Source organism: Oncorhynchus tshawytscha, linkage group LG16 (genome assembly GCF_018296145.1).
Source record: "Oncorhynchus tshawytscha isolate Ot180627B linkage group LG16, Otsh_v2.0, whole genome shotgun sequence".
Lineage (NCBI taxonomy): Eukaryota > Metazoa > Chordata > Actinopteri > Salmoniformes > Salmonidae > Oncorhynchus > Oncorhynchus tshawytscha.
The window spans coordinates 55300581-55323023 of NC_056444.1; the positions used below are offsets into that span (position 1 = coordinate 55300581).

Consider the following 22443-nt stretch of genomic DNA (forward strand, 5'->3'; position numbering starts at 1 on the left):
ATGTCTATATCGGCCACTAATAATAGTAAAGGCCCAGTGCACTACTTTGATTTTTTTAGGGGGTGCCTTACTTCCAGCAGATATGCATTTTCTGTTGATTTCACTTTTGTGAATCTAAACTAGACGTTGAAATGACATCTGTGCCCAGTGGGAGAAATCAAATCTATTGAGTCAGCAGTGAGTGAGGATTTAGATCCATTTACACAACTATCAATTGTAAAAATACATTATATATATATCCTAAGCCTGATCACAACTGGCTGCCAACATCAACATCTCAATTCAAACACAAGGACAGTTGACTATAGTACAATGCATACACAAATGTAACATTTGTCAAACCTGCAAGAGATTTGTTGTATAGATTTAACAATTGTAGTTATTTTGGTAAACATTCTGAACATAGCAACAGAGTAATCACTCAGTAAGTAAATGTATTTTGTATACAAAAGGTAAAGTAATGGGTTATGAAAAAATACTATACACAAACAAGACTTTCAACCCATTGCAGGACTGCTTTTCCAACACTTTCTAGTTTTAACAATTTGTTGTATCCTTGGCCATTTTTAGCATTTGCTTGAATTTACAACAAACCTGGATTACACACCAATGACTTAACAAAGACGGACCATAACTTGTGCACAAGTTCCTAGAATGAACTACTCTAGAAAGAGGCTGAATTGTTAATTCCCACCTACCTGAACTGTGCAACTGCTTCATGAAGAAGCTCTCGTCTGAAAACAGTAACCATCACCTCGACCTGATTGACAACGATACTGTTGTGTGCGGTCACCGGAGAGCAGTGAACATGCTACTCTCATTTCCCAAGCTGTCCTCAAAACTGCACATCCTCATTATCGACACACGAGGGCACAGTTTCACTCAAGCTATGGTTAGAACGTGTAATAAAACAATGACAGACAATTAAACATTTGGAAGGGTAAAGGCTGTGACATGACAGGTGTTTAAGTATACCAGTGTTAAGCAATTTTACAGTGGAACATTTGTCCACTCTAAAATCCACTGTAACAGTGAAGATAGATGGCAGATCACATGTCAAATTCAAAGGTGAGTTCAAGCTCACTGGACTAGAGAAGCAAGTCATACACTGATGAGAAACAAAGTGAAAGTAACACAAGTAACCAAGTTTCATATTGTGTTTAATTTTTTTTATTGCCACAAGAATAATCATACATTTTAGTAAGAAAATGTAAAATAAAAAGGTGTATTATAGAACAGCCACATTTTATCAGCCTACAAGACAATTCAATAACTTTCATCACAACGTAAAACAGACGAATTTTGATGATGCCTGCAGGTAAAATGACAAAGGATCTGGAAAAATGGAACCTTGAAAAAAGTAGAACAGATCAAAGCGACAGACAAAAACCTGGTGAAAAATATTCAAATAGCCAAACAACTCCAACTTTTGTCCGCTTATTTCCTTATAATGATACCTTTTCAAACCGAGGCTGGGTCTTAACAGGAAGCCTTTGAAGATGGACATTTAACGTCAGAGACACAGAAGCAAGTGGATGTTTCCCAGTCCTATGGTTACATCACGCCTGCTGCATTATCAGTACAGCCCAAAAAGAGAGGAGCTAACATATGGTACATTGTAGCATTACTTTACTATAGTGTACCCTGAGCATCGCCAGTTCATCATGCTAAATCTAAATCTCATATCACATGGTCAATAGAATGATTTCTCAAGTGTTATAAAGACAACAATGGAATGGTAGGTTGACAAAAAACAACATTTGGCACAATTTCCCATGGTAATGATGAAGACAGAAGAAATCAAGAGGAATGAAAAAGAAGAATGACAAGAGAAAATGAGAAACAAGTGTGGACTTCACGGTGTTTGTTCGCACTCGACACCCAATCTCTGCCACTGCACCCTGGCCTGGTCCCAGAACTGTTTAAAGTGTATTAGCCAACTCTTTTTGTGAAGGTTAACCAATTGATGCTGATCTGGGACCAGGCTTATTGCACCCCACTCTCACATCGTCAGAACAGGGTGAAGGTACATCCGAAGAGGAGTAGTGACGTAGTGTGAGAATGCATCATGGGATCACATCTGTAGTCTAGTTTTCACAGGACAAAATAGGACAGGGAGCATGGACAGACCTGCATGTCCAAATGGACTGTGGAAGAAACCTACAGGTTCTCACTATTGACATTTGACACAGCATCATTGTTCACAAACTAGGCTCCACATCAGAAAATAAACCTCTTCTTAAAATCACTCACAGAATTACAACTGGCCAATCGCCCATCACCAGGAAGTGTAGTAAACCAGTGAACACACTTTTTTTTCCTTTTTTACCAGGAGACCCGCTTGTGTACAACACCCATAATGCAGAACATTTCACAGAACCCCTCATCATACAAAACTAAAAGCTTTTTTTTTTTTTTTTAAATGTATATTGTCATGAAAAAATATTGTATTCTTTACATACAACCTCTGTTGTACTGTGATGTGCTGCCAGATATCACCCGTTGATACCCTTTAATAACACTACGTTGGAAGCTCGCAAACTTATGCTGAAAACTTACAACCATTTCCCTCATTTTATGTTAAACTCCCATTTGGGTCCTTTTTAAAGTAGCTAGGTTGAGTTAAATGCATTACATTTCCTGGAAGGGTACATGAATGATATGACCAAAGACTACTTTCTACCCCTGTCCAATAAATCGATGAATAAATTATTAGAATTTAGTCTGTTTAATAAAGCTACAGCTGCATTTGCATTACACAAGGTTTAATTTAAGCATATCAAAGCTCTGTAAGTCAACCCTTTGAAAAGGCCAAATTGATTGCATATCTCAAACTATGTTCCAAAACGATAATAGATAGCCATTTACTATACTACAGAGCATTATAACGCCACACACTTTATATTGCAACCTCAGTCTATAGGTCAAAGGTGAAGGTATACATCACTACAGACAGCATATTTTCACCTCAGAGTATTGCCATGTGCTCAAAGGGTTGGTGTCTAGTTGACAGCTTGTTGCTTTGAGCAAACATTTATTTGATGTCAAGTGCATAAATTGACTTAGTTTCAAGCCATAAGCAAAGCTTTGACAATATGGGATTGTTGGATACTGACGAGTCACAAGCAAGGCTCATGCAGTAAAACCAAGCAGGGGCGAGTGGTCAACCATTGTTACAGAACACCAAGTCCTCTAGTAGCCCTGTATGTGTTGGTTAGGCAAGAAATCTAGCTGTCAAATTGTCCTCAAAAACCAGGCTAAACAGAAGAATCAACAAACATACACAGGGGTACCCCAGGACCAGGTAAATGGAAGAAAGGCCCCGATCTACTCTTCTAGAATGTGATTGAAGGTCTGGAAATAAGTGTGCACAGATTGCCTCACACCATAGGTCAGACACTTGTGCCTTTGAGAAGACTTCCTACAGGAAATGACATGTGTAGCTCAAAATCGTCACTGGTACCAAGTAACACAATGGATTGGATAAGACCTCTTCAGAACACACGCTCACAATTCCGATTCATTGGAATCAATGGTAAGTAAATAACGTTCGGTTAAAATGCAATCCTAATTTTTCACAACATCACTAAAAATGCATTCCTAATTTTTTATTCACATTCCCTCAGTCACTACAGAAAACAGAGCTAAAATCCAGACCTACGCTAGTAGCACATAACCGTATAATGTACAGGAGAGACATTGCATCACAGATCTATTCTCATCATGTATCCAATCCATTGCATCTTCATTTCTGGCAAGGCTATGGCCTAAAATCAGTGCCGGACTTAGAGAGGAGCAACGGAATATTTGTCTACCCAACATGACAAGAAGAGTAAAACGGTCTCTGCACAACCCTGAATGTGTAGTTCTTTAGTTACTTGTCAGGTCAAATCAAATGGGGAATCAGCAGAATAGAACAGCTCCTCTCTCAGGGACAGGGACTAACCCTGGACAGACTACCAGCGCCTTGCATATGATGACTAGATTTCAAAATGGAGGCAGAAAAATCACCGGGACACTGAAAGGACAGAGACAGTGGAGGTGGGACAGTAGCGGCTGAGGAAGAGGTGGTCATTTGAAGGCCGACTGGAGGTTCTTGAAGGCGGCTTGCCTCTGCTTCTTCTCCTCCGCCTGCTTCTTCTTCTCCTCTTGCTCCTGCCGGATCTCCGCCTCGAATTGGCTGCCCGCGTTGACAGCCGCCACCTGTCGAAGGGAGAAGATGTATTACCACTGCTCCATTGTTCTCCTACCCTTCATGTCATCTCATAGGCCTACAAACGTCACTAATCAACAGACGTCTCAAGTCAGTTCAATAAAGTGGCTGTGATTTTCTTGATTATTTAATGAAAAGAATTAAAGTGAATAAAACGGCAGATAGAGGGAGAAACCGTGTAGAAGAGCCATGAGAATGAGATTCTCTCTCATGCTTGTGCTGAGGGCGGTGCACAACCAACCTCGGACGCGGAGGATCAGAACTTGAACTCACTTTGGCTTCAAAGAAGGTCTTGGCTCCCTTCACTCCCTCAGTGGACACGTCAATCTCTGATAGCCGAGCCAGAACACTGAGACCGCTGTCCTCCGCTAGTTCCCCTGCTGCAGACTTCCTGAAGATCAGGAGGAACTGGAGAGAAGGAGGAAGAAAGGTCACTGGAGTCAGAATAGAATCCATACGCTTCTCTTTTTGTTATCACTGATCAATATTATATTTGATTGTATGTATGTATAAAAAAATTACAAATAAATAAAAAAAATGCATACAGCAAATTGATTCCAGCAAAATGACCACATAAAAAAACATCACTAAACTTCATACAACCTTACATGCTTGCACCACTCACTCATCTTCCACACAAATACAAGTGTTACAAGTTATAAGATATAGTAGGAAGAGCGAGTGCTTGGTGCCATGCCGTTTCATTCTCGTCTCACCTCTCTGAAGCTCAGCTTGTTGTCCAGGTCCTCGTCCACCTCCTTAATCATGTTCTTCAGGCCCAGGTGGGTCTGTGGTGCCCCCAGCTTCTCCATCATTAGCTTCAGCTCCATCAGGTCTATGAAGCCGTCCTTCCCCGCGTCGTACCTGAACACATGCAGAGAGAAAGATGGGTTAGCCTTAGAGCAGTTAGCCCGGCGTAGATTAAATGTGTTCAAGGATTTGTATGATTTCAGCTAGTAGTTTAAGATAAAACGTGTACCCGAAAATTGTGCACAACATCATTAATTTCATGCATGTTACAGCCTTTTTTCCTTTTTGCAATTCATATTATATGTTACGAATTTCTAAGTACTTCACTTAATTGAAGCACATTAACACATTGAGTATTATGCACTGGAATAAGAGTGGTTGATTCCAAATAGATATTCATGGTTTGCGCGTCATGCTACAGATGACCACTTGAGGGGGGTAGAGCGTAATAAAAAAAATAGAGCGCCTTTCATGGCAGTCTGACTGCTTCCTTCTCCGGAGCAGTGCTAGCCTCTTCACTGTTCCTCTGAAGTTTTCCATTTGTCAAACAGTGTTAGCCAAGCGACATGATAATCATCCTTGGGTGAGTTGCATCTGTTGTGAGGCAGACCGTCTTAAAAAGGGTCCTCTGCAGTTCAAACAAAACAGTCGGTCCCGCCACCTTTTTGGCTAAACAGCTTAGGGATGGGCCTGGAGAAATGTAACCCGTTTCAAATTCAGACGTGGCTATGGATGCAAGGACTGACCATCCATGATATCAACATGATTGTTTGAGCCATGTTCTGAAGCTATACAGTGTTTGTACAAACACTAGAGCTAGAGAGTTGAAAAACTCATGAGGTATTTAGAAAATTCTTCATTAATTAATTTAGAAGTCCAAAATTTGATGTAGCAAATTCAGAATGCTCCTTTAAAGAATGCATTTGACTTGGAAATCTTTTTTTTTTGGGGGGGGGGGCTAACTGAATATCCTTAATCCATAACAACAAGAAAAAAATTATCTACTGGGTCATATATGCAGATCTTGGCCACATTGTTAAAATCTTATTTCAACTTTGTGTTAACGGCCAGTGGTCAGCTGTGTCAGAGGAGTAGCCAACAGATCAGACCTGCTTGCTTCCAGCTGCACTAGGGTCGGACAACATTCCTTTGTGTAGTACGACACCGGAGCTGGGGCAAAATATGGCTCGGAAAACATACCTCAATCCAGGGATGAGAAATGCGTTGTACACCGAATTGTCCCATTATCCTAACTGCTACACCGAGAAGATTTAATGACTGCCATTTCTGGCAGTTGTTCAATCTTCTCCAAAAAATAAAAAGGACATTGAATATCCTTTGGACCATGGTGCAGTTCTTAAATTACACTTTGGATGGTGTATCAATACACCCAATCACTACAAATATTCAGGCACCCTTCCAAACTTAGTTACAGGAGAGGAACGAAACCACTCAGGGATTTCACCATGAGGCCAATAGTGATTTTAATACAGTTAGAGTTTAATGGTTGAGATATGACAAAACTGAGGATGGATCAACATTGTGGGTAATTCTTTATACTAACCTAAATGGCAGAGTGAAAGGAAGACTGCACAGAATTAAAATATTCTAAAACATGTATCCTGTTTACAATAAGGCACTAAAGTAAGATGGAAAAAATTTGGCAAAGAAATTTACTTTTTGTTCTGAATACAAAGCATTACGTTTGGGGCAAATCCAACAACACGTCATTGAGTACCACTCTTAATTTTCAAGCATGGTGGTGGCTGCATCATGTTATAGGTATGCTTGTCATCGGCAAGGACTAGGGAGTTTTAGGGGGGGATAAAAAGAAACACAAATGGAGCTAAGCACATGCAAAAAAAAAGTTGAAAAATTGTCTGTCTGCTTTCTAAACAGACACTTTCAGCAGGACAATAACCTAAAACACAAGGTCAAATATACACTGGAGTTGCTTAACCAAGCCATTGAACGTTCCTGAGTGGCCTAGTTACAGTTTACTTAAATCTGCTTTAAAATATATAGCAACACCTGAAAATGGTTGCCTAGTAATGATCAACAACCAATTTGACAGAGCTTGAATAATTATTTTAAAGGGCAAATATTGTACAATCCAGGTGTGCAAAGCTCTTAGGAGACTTACCCAGAGAGAGACAGTTGTAAATCGCTGCCAAAGGTGACTAACAGGTGTTAAATACTTATCTAAATCAAGATAACACTATTTTCCATTAATATATACACTGCTCAAAAAAATAAAGGGAACACTTAAAATAACACAATGTAACTCCAAGTCAATCACACTACTGTGAAATCAAACTGTCCACTTAGGAAGCAACACTGATTGACAATAAATTTCACATGCTGTTGTGCAAATGGAATAGACAACAGGTGGAAATTATAGGCAATTAGCAAGACACCCCCAATAAAGGAGTGGTTCTGCAGGTGGTGACCACAGACCACTTCTCAGTTCCTATGCTTCCTGGCTGATGTTTGTCACTTTTGAATGCTGGCAGTGCTTTCACTCTAGTGGTAGCATGAGACGAAGTCTACAACCCACACAAGTAGCTCAGGTAGTGCAGCTCATCCAGGATGGAACATCAATGCGAGCTGTGGCAAGAAGGTTTGCTGGGTCTGTCAGCGTAGTGTTCAGAGCATGGAGGCGCTACCAGGAGACAGGCCAGTACATCAGGAGACGTGGAGGAGGCCGTAGGAGGGCAACAACCCAGCAGCAGGACCGCTACCTCCGCCTTTGTGCAAGGAGGAGTAGGAGGAGCACTGCAAAATGACCTCCAGCAGGCCACAAATGTGCATGTGTCTGCTCAAATGGTCAGAAACAGACTCCATGAGGGTGGTATGAGGGCCCGACGTCCACAGGTGGGGGTTGTGCTTACAGCCCAACACCGTGCAGGACGTTTGGCATTTGCCAGAGAACACCAAGATTGGCAAATTCGCCACTGGCGCCCTGTGCTCTTCACAGATGAAAGCAGGTTCACACTGAGCACGTGACAGACGTGACAGTCTGGAGACGCCGTGGAGAACGTTCTGCTGCCTGCAACATCCTCCAGCATGACCGGTTTGGCGGTGGGTCAGTCATGGTGTGGTGTGGCATTTCTTTGGGGGCCACACAGCCCTCCATGTGCTCGCCAGAGGTAGCCTGACTGCCATTAGGTACAGAGGTGAGATCTTCAGACCCCTTGTGAGACCATATGCTGGTGCGGTTGGCCCTGGGTTCCTCCTAACGCAAGACAATGCTAGACCTCATGTGGCTGAAGTGTCAGCAGTTCCTGCAAGAGGAAGGCATTGATGCTATGGACTGGCCCGCCCGTTCCCCAGACCTGAATCCAATTGAGCACATCTGGGACATCATGTCTCGCTCCATCCACCAACACCACGTTGCACCACACACTGTCCAGGAGTTGGCGGATGCTTTAGTCCAGGTCTGGGAGGAGATCCCTCAGGAGACCATCTGCCACCTCATCAGGAGCATGCCCAGGCGTTGTAGGGAGGTCATACAGGCACGTGGAGGCCACACACACTACTGAGCCTTTTTAAGGACATTACATCAAAGTTGGATCAGCCTGTAGTGTGGTTTTCCACTTTCATTTTGAGTGTGACTCCAAATCCAGACCTCCATGGGTTGATAAATTTCATTTCCATTGATAATGTGTGATTTTGTTGTCAGCACATTCATAAAGAAAAAAGTATTTAATAAAAATATTTCATTCATTCAGATCTAGGATTTGTTATTTTGGTGTTCCCTTTATTTTTTTCGAGCAGTGTATATTTTTTAAAGTTAAATATATATAGAAAAAAAAGACTGACCTTGTATTTTGTAGATCATTGTCAAAAAAAAAAAGACAAATCAATTTGAATCTCACTTTGTAACAACAAAATGTGGAAAAAGTGTATGTATGTGTATGTAAGAACAAATTCTTATTTTCAATGACGGCCTAGGAACAGTGGGTTAACTGCCTGTTCAGGGGCAGAACAGATTTGTACCTTGTCAGCTCGGGGATTCCAACTTGCAACCTTACGGTTACTAGTCCAACGCTCTAACCACTAGGCTACCCTGCCACCCCCAAATGGGTGGCTACTTGGAAGAATGTCAAATATAAAATGTAATTTTGATTTGTTTAACACTTTTTTGGTTACTACATGATTCCATGCGTGCTATTTCATAGTTTAATGTCTTCACTATTATTCTACAATGTAGAAAATACTAATAAGAAAAGAAAAACCCTTGAATGAGTAGGTGTTCAAACTTTTGACTGGGAAACATACGGTAAGCTTTACAGTCACCATACACACACTTTCAGTTTGATGTCCAGTGAGTTAAACCATGTTGAGTCACACTTACAGGAAGCGGTTCGACTAAGGAGGGGTGGGGGTGGTAATCTTACTCATACATATTTAAGTCATACCAAAGTTTCCCCACAAATAAGCCAGCCTATACAGCAAATCAACCTCTGTGCATCAGAAAGAGCACCTGCTACATTTTATGACTCCCCTGACCTTTTACCTTGTCTATGTAGGCTATGCAATCTTTTCTTATCATACCCTGCTGGCCTCTGCTGTGAGTTGTTCTAGGCAAGTGCAATTGCACAATGAGGAAATGAACATTTGAGACATGCTGCCAACTAAGTGCATTCTAACTATATTTCAACTGTTAGATGACACACACAGAAAGAGACAAAAGAGCTCAGACTAAACAAAAAAAGGGGAGTTGGACAGAAGCTAGCTGTGTGTTTATCAGTACATAGAGGCTGGCACTGGCAGCCCCTCTGAGCCACCGGCCCGAGAGGGGGGGGGCAGTGTAAACTGCTAGGGAAACTCTGGGTCCAAGCCAAGACAGGGTGGGGATTGGCTCTGTGTGTGTGTGTGTGTGTGGCACATTGCCCTGAGCAGGGCGCCTTCTTTCAGATGAGACATGAAAATGGGTGTCCTGAATCTGTTTTTTTTTTTTTTTTTTTTAAACATCCCATGGCACTAATTGTAAGAGTAGGGGTGGTAACCCCGGTGTCCTGTAGTGTTGTACGTTCGAGAAAACGATCTCAGAGTAGAATTTTTTTTTTTTTATCTATGAACGGTCATCCAACTCGAACCTCTTTGTAGAGCTTTGACTTTCCGACCTAAATATTACTGACGTCATGATTTGACCTCGTTCCCCCACCCCCAGAGTAACCAGTTGTCTTGAAAGCACCATAATACACGCACCTCTGGCTCAGTGGCTCCAGAGACGTGCGCCGACCACCAACAGTGTCATATAAGCGCAAGAAAGCAGAGTGAAGGAGGAAGCACTTTGGCTAACGGATTGGCCTCCCGTTTCCCCTCAGTCATTATGTCTGAACCCACCTTCTCTACTCTCTCGCTCTGAGACAGGGTCGCCATGGCAACATGCACATTTTACTGAAGACCGCAGTAGTCTGGGGTGAGGCACCTGCAAGCAAGTCACGCTTTCTTTTCTCCTTCCTCCTCTTCGCTCTTTCTGGAGCGTTAGCACCAACCCGCTAACTGCACATGAGTCATTGACAGAATAGCATTTTATGTCTCTGGCTAACGGAGTCCTTTTCCATCATTCTTGTAGATTACAATGCGGGTCGTGTCAGCACATATTGATAGCCAATTAGACTACCTCCAGAGGCATACATCCGGTGAAGTGGAGGAACGAGTGGCCTTACAGCAAAGATCCCCCCCCATCTCTGCTAGTGTTCACAGCCAGGAATGAAGTCCTGGGCCCGTATTCACAATATGTCTGAGTGGAGTGCTGAGCTAGGATCAATTTTGCCTTATAATTTATAATGAATAAGGTGGGCGGGGCTAGGGCTGTCACGAAATTGTGTCAGCCGGTGATTGTCACGCAAATAACTGTCGGTTTCACGGTAATTGACCGATAATTAACAAACATTTAGTGTCTCCTGGCTTCCACACAGCCTACAAGCCACCGATGCAGACCTTTCGACCAACTACACTTGAACAAGTCTAATAAATCCATGTAATATAGCCTAGATCTTCACAATAAATCCATTATTTATCTTAGGTCTAAAGAAACATGATAAGAAGCAAATAGTCTATTTCAGAAGAACACTCCGAGTTGTCCTTACTTTAGGTCCTGATCTGGCTATGCCATTTGTCTGTGGGCTACACTAGTTAATTTAGCAGACAAGATTTGCTTAGAATTCCATGGCATTTTATATTATAGTATGAAGAATACAATTGGACAAAGCTGAATGAAATAGAAATGATAGTTTCTCCAAACGACGAGGGAGTGCGCACGAGGCTATTCTGTGTTGAGCGGTTAAAGAAATAGGTACTCCTACATGCTTCATTTAGAGTTATAATTGCAACCGTAGTTCTTCAAAAGGTCGTGCTATATCCAGGCTGCATCACATCCAGCCGTGATTGGGAGTCCCATAGGGAGGAGCACGATTGGCCCAGCGTCGTCAGTGTTTGGATTCATTGTAAATGAGAATTTGTTCTTAACTGACTTCCCTAGTTAAGTAAATTAAAAGTTATTTAAAATGCACCCTAAAAAGAAGACCATGCCTTTTGCAGCCCTTCTCCCTAAATGCTGCCCGCTCCGAAGCCCCTCTCATCGAACTCACACGGCTCTCCATCACGTGATCGGGTCTTTCTCCGTGGCTACAAGTGAAGACCGACACGTTGGGGACGCAACATCGCTCGTCCTTATTCAATTTCGAGGTGCATATTGAAGATCTTGGAAGAAATGTCTACATTTACTTCTCGTCAGCCAACAAGATTAGTAGGCCTAACGAACTGCAAATGCACTAGCCTATGTCAATCTACTATCCCCTATAGTACAAACGTTGACCTATTCTAAGCGAGAAAATAAATATCCCCAACAGTCTGGGACAGTTGTGGGATGCATAGATCCCAAAGTAATACAACCACTAGGGTCAACTATTTTTTTTTTACACAAATGAGGCTGATGCATCAGATCAGAACAATTGGCTTAAAATCTTGATCGCCCAATAGTTTACTTCTTCACAATTTAATGCCCAGCAATGCACACACGGCAATAGGCTTCATCAGGAAAACACCATTCTCAAAAGTGACCACAAATGCAATTATTTTATTATAAAGTATATTTTTATGGTGAAAATTATCTTCCCCAAACTTGACTCACGCACTGCCAGTTAGGCACCCATCTACACCCATTGTAAAGCGGATTAATGTGCTTAATTTTAAGAAGTTATTTGGCCACATTAGTTAAAGAGCCAAACCTTAACCTCTTGGGGGCACCATTTTTATGTTTGGAAAAATAATGTTCCCAAAGTAAACAGCCTATTTCTCATGACCAGATGCTAGAATGTGCATATAATTGACAGATTAGGATAGAAAACACAAAAGTTTCCAAAACTGTAAAAATATTGTCTGTGAGTATAACAGAACTGATATTGCAGGAAGTGCCTCTTATTTTGAAACCTCTGTGTTCCTATGCATGCCTATCCTCCATTTAAAGGGATATCAACCAGATTCCTTTTTCTGTGGCTTCCCTAAGGTGTCAGTCTTTAGACATAGTTTCAGGCTTTTATTTTGAAAAATGAGCGTGAAGGATCACATTGCGTAAGTGGAGAGGTGGGGGCTCTCCGAGTGAGTTTTGTGCAATTGAGTAAACCGGCCATTGTTCCTCCCGCTGTTATGGAAAAACCTACACTCTCAGTTGATATATTATCAAATATATTTTAAAAACTACCTGAGGAATGATTATAAAAAACATTTGACATGTTTCTGTGGACATTATGAAGACTATTTGGAATTTCAGTCTGCGTTGTCGTGACCGCTCTTTCCTGTGGATTTCTGAACATAACGCGACAAACAAACGTCGGTATTTTGGGTATAAAAATAATCTTTATGGAACAAAAGGAACATTTGCTGTATAACTGGGAGGCTCGTGAGTGAAAACATCCGAAGATCAAAAGGTAAATGGTTAATTTGATTGCTTTTCTGATTTTTGTGACCAAGCTTCCTGATGCTAAGTGTACATAATGCTATGCTATCGATAAATTACAAACGCTTGGATTGCTTTCGCTGTAAAGCATAATTTCAAAATCTGAGACAGGGTGATTAACAAAAAGGCTAAACTGTGTTTCGCAATATTGCACTTGTGATTTCATGAATATGAATATTTTCTAGTAATATTATTTGACTGTTGCGCTATGCTATTCAGCGGTTGCTGACGAAAATGATACCGCTACAGGGATGTGTGCGTCAAGAAGTTAACAAAACATATAGGCCTATGGGCTAGGCTACATGAGGCGTGCCACTGATTCAAAAAAGTAAAAAAATAAAGGCATTGTTTCTTGCCTTAAGCTGGGCATCATTCACAAGTGACAAAATATAATTCACAAGTGATAGGCTAATATTGTCACCCATCAGACTATTCCTAATTGAATCTTGTTTTCAGATATACTAAATAATAAATGTGTGAAATTCGTTTTGATTTAGAATGGACCATTATCAAGCACTTGTCTCAATACAGGAACAGGGGAAGAAAACAAAAACAATCTCTGCACTTAAATAGCAAAAGGAGGACGGTTTTCCTATGGTTCATTTTCATGTCAGCCAGGAAGGCTATACTCCTGTTGTAAAGACAAGCAATGTGTTTAATATTAGGAAAGTTGAGAAATAAATATAGTATAAATATATTAGGCCGAGCCTACAGAAAGCTGATGGGATCCTCCTCTTTCTAATAGAGGACATCACACTGCAATTGCATAACCTATAGAAATATTGCACAACATGAGCTCATGAAGTGTTTGATTAGATTTGCGATCACATTTGCATTGATGTCAGAGTGATTAGAGGGACAATAGAGTGCTGAGTACCAGGCAGTTAGCAAGTTCGGTAGGCTACTAATGATCATTAGCAGCATCAGAGCTTGGAGAAGACTAATTACAGTGACTAAACGGTCAAGTGGAATTTGGCTGCCTTTAATGACTCATGACCGCCGGTGTGGTGGTAATACGGTCACCACAACAGCCCTAGCTGGGGCCTGATCTTTGATCAGCACTCCTACTCTTAGACACTTTGTGAATGGGCCCTGACGTTAAGGTCCAACCAACGTTTTAACCCCGCATTCCATTGCAGCTCTGAACATTCGTGGCAAACGTCTTGAACACTACGGAAGTGATTTCAGCGACCAACGTCAGTGGCAGGACGTGCACAGCATGCAAAGTCTTACCCCGGCCTAGATTCCATTTCTATTCTCATTAACAGGGTGTGTACCATGACAAGTTCCATTAAATAGCTGTGAGGCTGGCTAATGGGGTGTTTACTGCCATAGTTTACATTGATGAGGAAGTTGAAATGTGTCATTCTGTCGTAATAGTTTTGCTCCGGGCGACAGATGGAGGGAGAAGAGGAACCAGTCTGTTGTGACTGCAGGCAGAGATGAGAAGTTGGGGACTATGCAGATCTATAAAAAGATAAAATAGATGATATCAGCCTCTTATTTCCTGTGACACCCCGCCCCTAACAGCTCGACTTTGACATTTTTCTCTCAGAGAAGAAGACCATAACATTTTTACATGTATGCCTTTCCTTCTGAGAAAAGCACTTACACCATCTCTCTCTCTCTCTTAGGCAGGATTGTATTATGAACTGAAAATGATCTATTACTAGGTCAGGATGTGTGTAGCAGCATTGCACAGTACTGTAATTAGCATCCAGCTCAAAACGACTAGGTTGTGGGAGTTATACAATAGGTCTTGCACCAGTCAAGGAGGATAGCAATGAATGAAGGGAGTATTTGAACAGCAGTATACAGTAGATTCTCCTTGTCCAGATGTCCTATTATGGGGGGGGAAATTGGGGTTCATTCAAAGCCCACTCATTAACTGTGGAATAACTACCTTATTGCCATGTGCTTTATTGAGTAGGCAGCCACAGTCTGAGCTGCGGGCTGACTTCTAGAGCCCTGGGAAGCATAGTCTGTCAAATTTAATTTGAGCCGATGTGAAGACCAAGGGCATCATCATTGCTCTGTCCGTACAGTGTGATGTAATAACTTCTATACACAAGGGAAGGTCCATTTGGATTAGAAGTTTTAGCTAACGGCAAGGACTTTAAAGTCACTAGTACTGTTTTTGGGCCTGATTGTAAGGGCTTTGAAAGTTGCTTAGGACTACATTGAGCTCACCGGACACTAGCCTTGGCTGTGCCATGTAGTTAGGAGTGTAAACAAAGATGTCCGCAGTTCACCTATAAATAATACTGCTATGAGCGAACATACATGTCACTGGTCATTTTAGGACATAATTGGATCACAAACAGCAGGGTAGGCTAAGTAATTGGGGAAACCTAAAAGATATACCCGTTTATTCACTTGTTGCATCCTTCAAAAAAGGTACTGTTGTCTCGTTCGCCTATCCCTTATCGTTGCCCTTTAAGCTTGGTTACATAATACTCCCTCTTTATTTCCCCCTTTCATCCACGTAAGGCAAAATTGAGCCCATCTTCATGGCACAGGAAACTTTCAGCATATTCTGTTACTCCCCTAAGGGGTGGCCCCAGTGAAAGCTAAACACTTGCTTATTACGCTCATCTCTAGAGACCCATTGCCTGTACTCACGAGAAATTACTGTATAGGCCAACATTACAGGTTTTTAACGTGACTTCCTGGCCTACTGCTTTCCGTCAACTGAACAGACATGTTCAGATTCTTAGCGTTCCATACATGTCCATGCTTGTCCTGCCTGTGTAAAACCTGCATCTAGCTAATTCTATGAAAGTATAGTAGACAGATGTGGGTTTAGATTACACCTACAGTAAAAAGTAAAGCCATTTTTAAAATTGGGTGTAGGTTTGCTCTAAGAGTTTCTTTGCTGAACGAGGAGAGAGAAAAGGTTGCTCAAGGTGTAAAACATTCCCAGTGAAACTAGAGGACTTTCCCCAACTCCCCACGGGAAATGGACTTCCTTCCGTCAGCAGGAGTTATCCTCTGAACTGTAGCCCAAGTTATTTATCTTCCATGACAAGTGAATCAGTCAAAATTCATTGAATGAGAACTTATTACTCCAACTAGAACTTTTGCCAATGCAAGCTGAGGAAACACCATGAAAAAAAAGGTATGAGGTGTTTGAAGTATCATATGCTGATGATTTAAGCAATGAGCATCAACTTTCAGTTGACCCACCGACAATGGCCTTTAAGACATGTCTGAGCATTCTGGAAGGAATGAGCTACTTTGGACATGACTTGTCCTCCGCAAAAAAGGAAGTGCAACTAGACCCAACTTCCTTAAATCGCAGTGGTGTTTCTGTCAAATGTGGAACCAGGAGGTAAGAATATCCATATTTGGGCACGACCGACTCCCTCGTCTGCACTTACAAATTTCAAAGGTTTAGTCAACGCCAGGGATTCAAAATGTCCACATCCACCATTACCTTTCAGAGCTAAAATGATGACTACCAGAAGTTTACTACAGTAGGTACTATACTGTAGATGCCTCCAGTCTAAATCTCAGCCTACACTCTTCTTATAGTTAGCTTTTAAAACACACAGTTTACAATACAGAAACCTGAATTGCAGTGCAGCTAACATGAGATAAAAACATGAACGTCGGTCTCCAACTTAACCAAAGAAAGTTGCACGCCAATGACTTGGAGCTGAACGTTTGCGCCAAAAAATGTGAGGCTGTGAACACTGATGAGCTCATATGATTAAGGTATGTGAGAAAAATGAGACGTAAATCAGGATGAACTGAACTGTCATTTACCATACGTGTGTTACACATTGACCCGTGAGAGGCCTGTAAGTGTCGGTGAAAGTGAAACGCTTTGGCGTGAGCTTGACATACTTAACACCTCTACTCCAATGAGTTGTGACAAACAGGGAAGCAGTAATCTCTTAGGTAAATCCACAGACTCTGGTGAATGTTAACAATGTGTTGTTTCAACTCTTAATGCACATGTTGGTTTAGATAGAGCAAAAACAAGCAAATTACAAATCATGTTTCTTGCACCAGACAATAGTGCATGGATGCCATAGGACAACCTATTCCTGGAAATGATAAAGCCATGTACAGCTACAATAAGTAAGGCGGCCAAATATCATGTTTCGAGACTACACTCCAGCTACTGCCACCGATGACATTCCCTTCTGATAGAGATTACAAAAGCCTCCATCCATCCATGAAATATGCCTGTTCCTGAAAGTAGAGAAGTAGTTGCTAAATGAGTCACAGTGAAGGTGAGTATGAATTAGGGCAAGTTGCACAACAATGCATTCAACCGAAATTTGTCTTCCGCATTCGAGCCGTGTAGGACAGAGAGCCCACGGTAAATCAACACAGCACACTCTCTTAGGAGACGTGGGCTCGGGCCCTTAAGACAGAACAGAGCCAAAGAGATACCAGTCAATCACAATTAACAACAAAAAAAACAATACGTTTGAAGGAGCAGAGGCTAAAAAAAATATTTTAAAAGAGAAGACTTTGAGCAGATATGAAATTGTAATCTTGTAGTCTCCCATCTTGAGAGCACTCAAGACCATATAAAAATGGGTGAACGTCTGGATCTGGGCCTTGTTCGAATTCTAAATAAAAAGTTGGACATTCTGGAGTAGAAGTACTACTGGTTCTACAATCTACTTTTAAAAGTACAGTAGCACTTATGCTTGCAACTTGGCACAAAACCTGGAGAATGTTACAGACAAAAAAAACTAAATAAAGAGGGATTAGTTGCTTGTAAGGTTGTGAGATAAGGGGCTTTCTAATTAAAACCTTCATAACACAGCAAATCAACTGGTCAGACAAAGACAAATGCCAATGAAGAAAACAATCTTCTCCATTCTTCTGCAAAACCATGGCCAAAATAATACAAGCCGCTTACAACAACTACCGGGAGACATAACAATTCAGTTACAAGTTACCTTCAAAAACTTTAGTCCGCCTTCCTATAAATTCAGTCTGATTAGGTGAAGATATGGATGTAGTGTCACACATTAGGAATGTGACAAAAATAGCTATTTCAACCACCTGAGGAACATTGCCAAGGTGTGTCCGTCTCTCTCGCAGGCTGATACAGAGAGACTCATCCATTTATTTAATACAAGCAGGCTTGACTACTGTAATGCTCTCCTGTCTGGTCTGCTACCCAAGAAAGCCATTGGTCAACTGCAAAACATACAGAATGCTACAGCACAGGTACTGACCAAGACCAGATGGAGAGCACACATTACACCGGTTTTAAGGTCTCTGCACTGGTTGCCTGTTTTAGAATTATTTTTATTATTCTATTAGTTTTTAAATCAATCCACGATTGTGCACCCCAATACATGTCAGATACGCTTTTAGGTCCTTCGAGTGCTTTGCTTTTCCAGAGTGCTTTTTAGTCGTTCAGTTTGTCATTCTTTCATTGTTTTAATCTTACGTTTGTTGTGTAGTAAATATTTCAGCTTTTATTTTCATTGTTTATTTGCTTTTTCCCCTGTAAAGCACATTGCGTTGCACTCCATGTCAAATGTGCTGTAGAAATACAGTGTGAAGCGAATAGTCTATGTACTTGCCTGCAAATAAATCATAACGAAGCCAAAGCAGTCTTGCATTTCCCATCTGAAACGGGCGTACGATATCAATACTGCAGTCACAGTAAACCCATGTTTCCTGTGGCTAACCTACCTCGGTGTTATTCTGGAAATAACCAGTTAACCCACATACTCCAAATATAGTCTCAATTAGATGTCCACATGTAGCAAAACAGAATGCCATAAAAGGAATGAATTACGCTTCCAATGATATGAACTTCAATATAGTGTCTATATATATCCCATTTCTCTGGGGATATATACCTATGGTTGCAAACCAACTATAAGCTCATGCAAAACCTTGGAATGCGCGATACACCTAAACCAAAATACATTGCAGGCCTAGTTTAAAGGGTTGATTACACTTTCAAGTGATGAGCTTAGCTAGACCGTAAAGGACTACAACATTGAGTTGCTAGAACACAAACTCATTCAACTGAAACATACTGTGCAATTGAAACATAACCGTTACATAACTGCTTCACTACCCCTAAACCAGCAGTTTACAGAGATCTACTTCATTCCAGGCCACTCCCTCCCTCTGTCTTCTCTCTGCCAATCTTCTTGAGTCCTTGGGGCTTAGCCCCAGTTATGTTGCTAGACAACAGCTAACCGGAGCAGGCTTGGGGAAAAGCCTCTCACGCCACACTACAAGCCCAGTTATGGCGGCACACAGACACACGGCATGTCTGATTGACTAAGCGTGTATGCGTGTCCGAGCCCTGTACGGGAATTAATTTTAAGTCCAAGCTCTACCCCCATGCCCACGACGTTCAGGCCCAATTGCTTCTACCAGATTTAAAGATGAACAGATTTTTAAAAAAGGTGATTTTGATAACAAAATCTGAGTAGTGTGCCGCCATCTTGATAACATGTCAATGACATCACTTGACTGGTTCTTCTGACAGGCAGCCCAGATTACAATGCACGCTAGTAGTTCTCATTGAGTATTTAATTCATGAAAACAAAACACAGGGTTTATTTGCGTCATTGTGCGGTTCCCGCAGATGCCAAGAAAGTCTCATACAGTATCCAGAGCCCTCAGGCTGAGGCAACTGGGCCAGGAGATCAAAATGACAACAGTGAGGCCTTGAGTGCTCCACATGACATCACATCCTCCACAATGACATTATGAAGCGCATTAAGACGTGGTATGATCCACAAAACATTTACTGTAGCTGCGGCACAAGACGAGCTAAGCCAAGTGGGGTTTTCGCCATACTGCTTTCACTTGGCCAGCTCTTTAAGAAGATCCACAAAGAGGGGAACTCAACAAGGGAATAGGGAAGTGATCAAGTTCTGGGATTTAATTTCAGTGTTTGCTATATCGCAGAGACCCGCTTTCGAGTGTCAAGTGGGACTTCCGGCCAGATGCAAGCTGGGACGGTCATAGTATGCTTGGTCAGGGTCACGGGAAACTGGAGAGCCCGGTTTAGCTTTGGCCTCCACTCTTCGGCAGCATCTGCATCGAGTTAAACGAGAGAGTGCTTAGTCAGCCTCTAGTGTGACATGACGGATGAAATTGAGTTGGATAACAAACTGGGAAGTAGAGCAAGTGGCTTTTTTTGGTTGGAGTGGAGAGAAGACTTGTAGTACTCCAGATAACCTCACGTATTGTTTAGATGGGGTTCTCTATGGACCACATTAGTGCAGTCATAATGAAAACACTACTGTAGTTGCAAATCATTCTAAGATTATTATTATTATTTTTTTAAACATCCATGAAGTGGCTAATTGTAGATTTATGACAGTTCAACCCAAGAGGAAGAGTCACGCTCAAGATTAACTTTTACATTTGTTTCTCTGGCGATACAATATTGATTTAGCTACATTATTCTTTTGTCTTTGACTAGGCCTTTTCATCCATTCCCTGTCAATGCACAATAGGTTTGATATCTAAATCGATCCAGAGTGTGCACACAGAACGAAAGCTCTCAAGCTCTCCAAATAGGATCATTTCTCAAAAGACCAGGGTCAGTTCTCAGGTAATAGATGGTTTAGGCCTTGGACACGGTTACTTAAAGGCTCTGTGAGATGGACGTACTTCACACCTTGTTTTAGTAGCCAAGCTAAAAACAGATGTGGAGTGAGGTTGATCATTAGCCAACTGAAAATATTAAGACATTCCTACACCGATAATAGGGTTGCCTTCATAACACGGACTCAAGAGCATCACTACGGTGCGTTTAATCCAGTGTGCGCGGTGTAAGCACTGCACTGGTCCCAGGTGAGTTTGGCATCCACTTCATAAAAGGCTAATGATGGGATTAGAGTTGGGAACCTGACACGTCACCTGTTCTTATAGTCAACCTCTGCCTAGAGTTTCATACAGAATCGCCACCATGAATGTCAAAAGGCAGTACGAGAAAGAGGTTTCTGGCTCCGGTTCCCTTGGTGACAGATGTTCCATGTCACAGCTGGAAATCGGATACGGGACAATCCATTTAGGGCAAGGGAGAATGTGTTTGGTTAATACGCTGGGAATGGCACACTACTCTCTGGTAACGCCACTACCGGCTCTCCCCTCTCCCCCGGATGTCAGGGGATTAATGACCAGGTGACTAATTGTGATGCTGTTAAGCACACCGATTGGATCAGCCCAACGTGGTTACAGATTGACATTATCTGAGAGGTTATTTTTAGCATGGTGCTGGGCTATGAAAGCGTAAATAACGTTGGCCTGTGGGATGGTATTGTGATGTTCAGGGCAGGACAGTTAGCAGCTGTGGGCATTGCACTTAGTTGCATCCTCTCTTGCAGGGCACTCGGAGGGGGGTATAGGAATGGCTAACCACCAAACCCTCTCCATTGCGTTTACATTGCTGTTGACAGGTTACACCATTAGTCTATGTGATGGTGAATAAGTGGGAGGTCAGCTTTTAAAAAGAAAATATGCAATGCTGCCATGAACTAACTACCATGTTAAAAAGTAAAGCAAGAGTCAGGGATAAAAAATAAACAGTGGTCATGGAGAAGTACTGAAAATAAATAGGCCTATATCCCTAGACTCAAAAATAAGACTTTTTGCTCTGCCGGATTGAAAAAGGGTATATAGTTCAACTCCCATTAGCCAGACAAACGCTGTGCTCCTTTAACATCAATGGAAGTCTGGCTGTGGCACTTCAGGGCAGCCTAACCCTAAATCCAATAACCTGCCAGCAAACCCCCTAACTGGGTTGTGTTCTTTATGGCATGGAACCGACAAAGTCCTGGTATTCCCTCCCCGTTTCAGTCTTATTTCAGTTTGATGAACACAACCCTCTATACTACGTACGTGGTTTGAGGAGTTAGCAAGGTAACTTTGGTCAACTCAGAGTTCAACTCGGGATAACCAGTACCATGAAAGTGGCTCACTTTTTAGCCAGGTAAACTTATATGGCAATGAATATTTTAGCCTGCCGCCAGAGCAAATTAGTTCTAACTCAGGGCTAACATTTATCCTCCATTTATCCTAAATGAAATGTTTAAACTGCGAGTTGAGGACCAATGAAATCAGATTCCTTAGAAAACCCCGAGTAGATCTAGATCTGATCATAGCATACCCCTCAGGTAGGCTGTGAGTGAAGATGAGCTACATGGAGTAGGGAGGGAATTTGGTGAAGGGGTAATATAATGAAACAGTATTGAGTTAATCTCTGGGGGGGACCCCACTTCATTACGGGGGAATAGAACCAGCAGGCTCTCCCCGAAAAGACAATAAGCTCCCCTTGTCTCATATGTGGCCACAGCAGGTGGTACAGGACGAAACCCTATTAGACGAGCAAGAAGGTAACGCCAGCTTGACGCTTATGATGGAGTCCTGAGGCACAAAATGAAATGGTGATCACATGCCAATGCAATGGATCATTAAGCAAGCAGCTTTCGTCCTCAGGCATTTGTTTTGATTTGACAGCAGCCTGTCATGTGTCAATTGATTTTCTTTTTAAAAAGTAGAC

General features: G+C 41.8%; 1 protein-coding gene across 1 annotated transcript in view; it reads right to left on the minus strand.

Annotated features, from left to right (window-relative positions):
* Window positions 1–1154: 1154 nt before the first annotated feature.
* The window catches only part of efhd2 (EF-hand domain family, member D2), a 29373-nt gene continuing 8084 nt past the window's right edge, over window positions 1155–22443 (minus strand). The window contains exons 2-4 of the mRNA XM_024375466.2: window positions 4930–5077; window positions 4487–4621; window positions 1155–4203 (exon numbers count right to left, since the gene is read on the minus strand). Of these exons, the coding sequence (XP_024231234.1) occupies window positions 4072–4203; window positions 4487–4621; window positions 4930–5077 (415 nt within the window). The 3' untranslated portion in view covers window positions 1155–4071. The remainder of the gene's footprint in view (window positions 4204–4486; window positions 4622–4929; window positions 5078–22443) is intronic.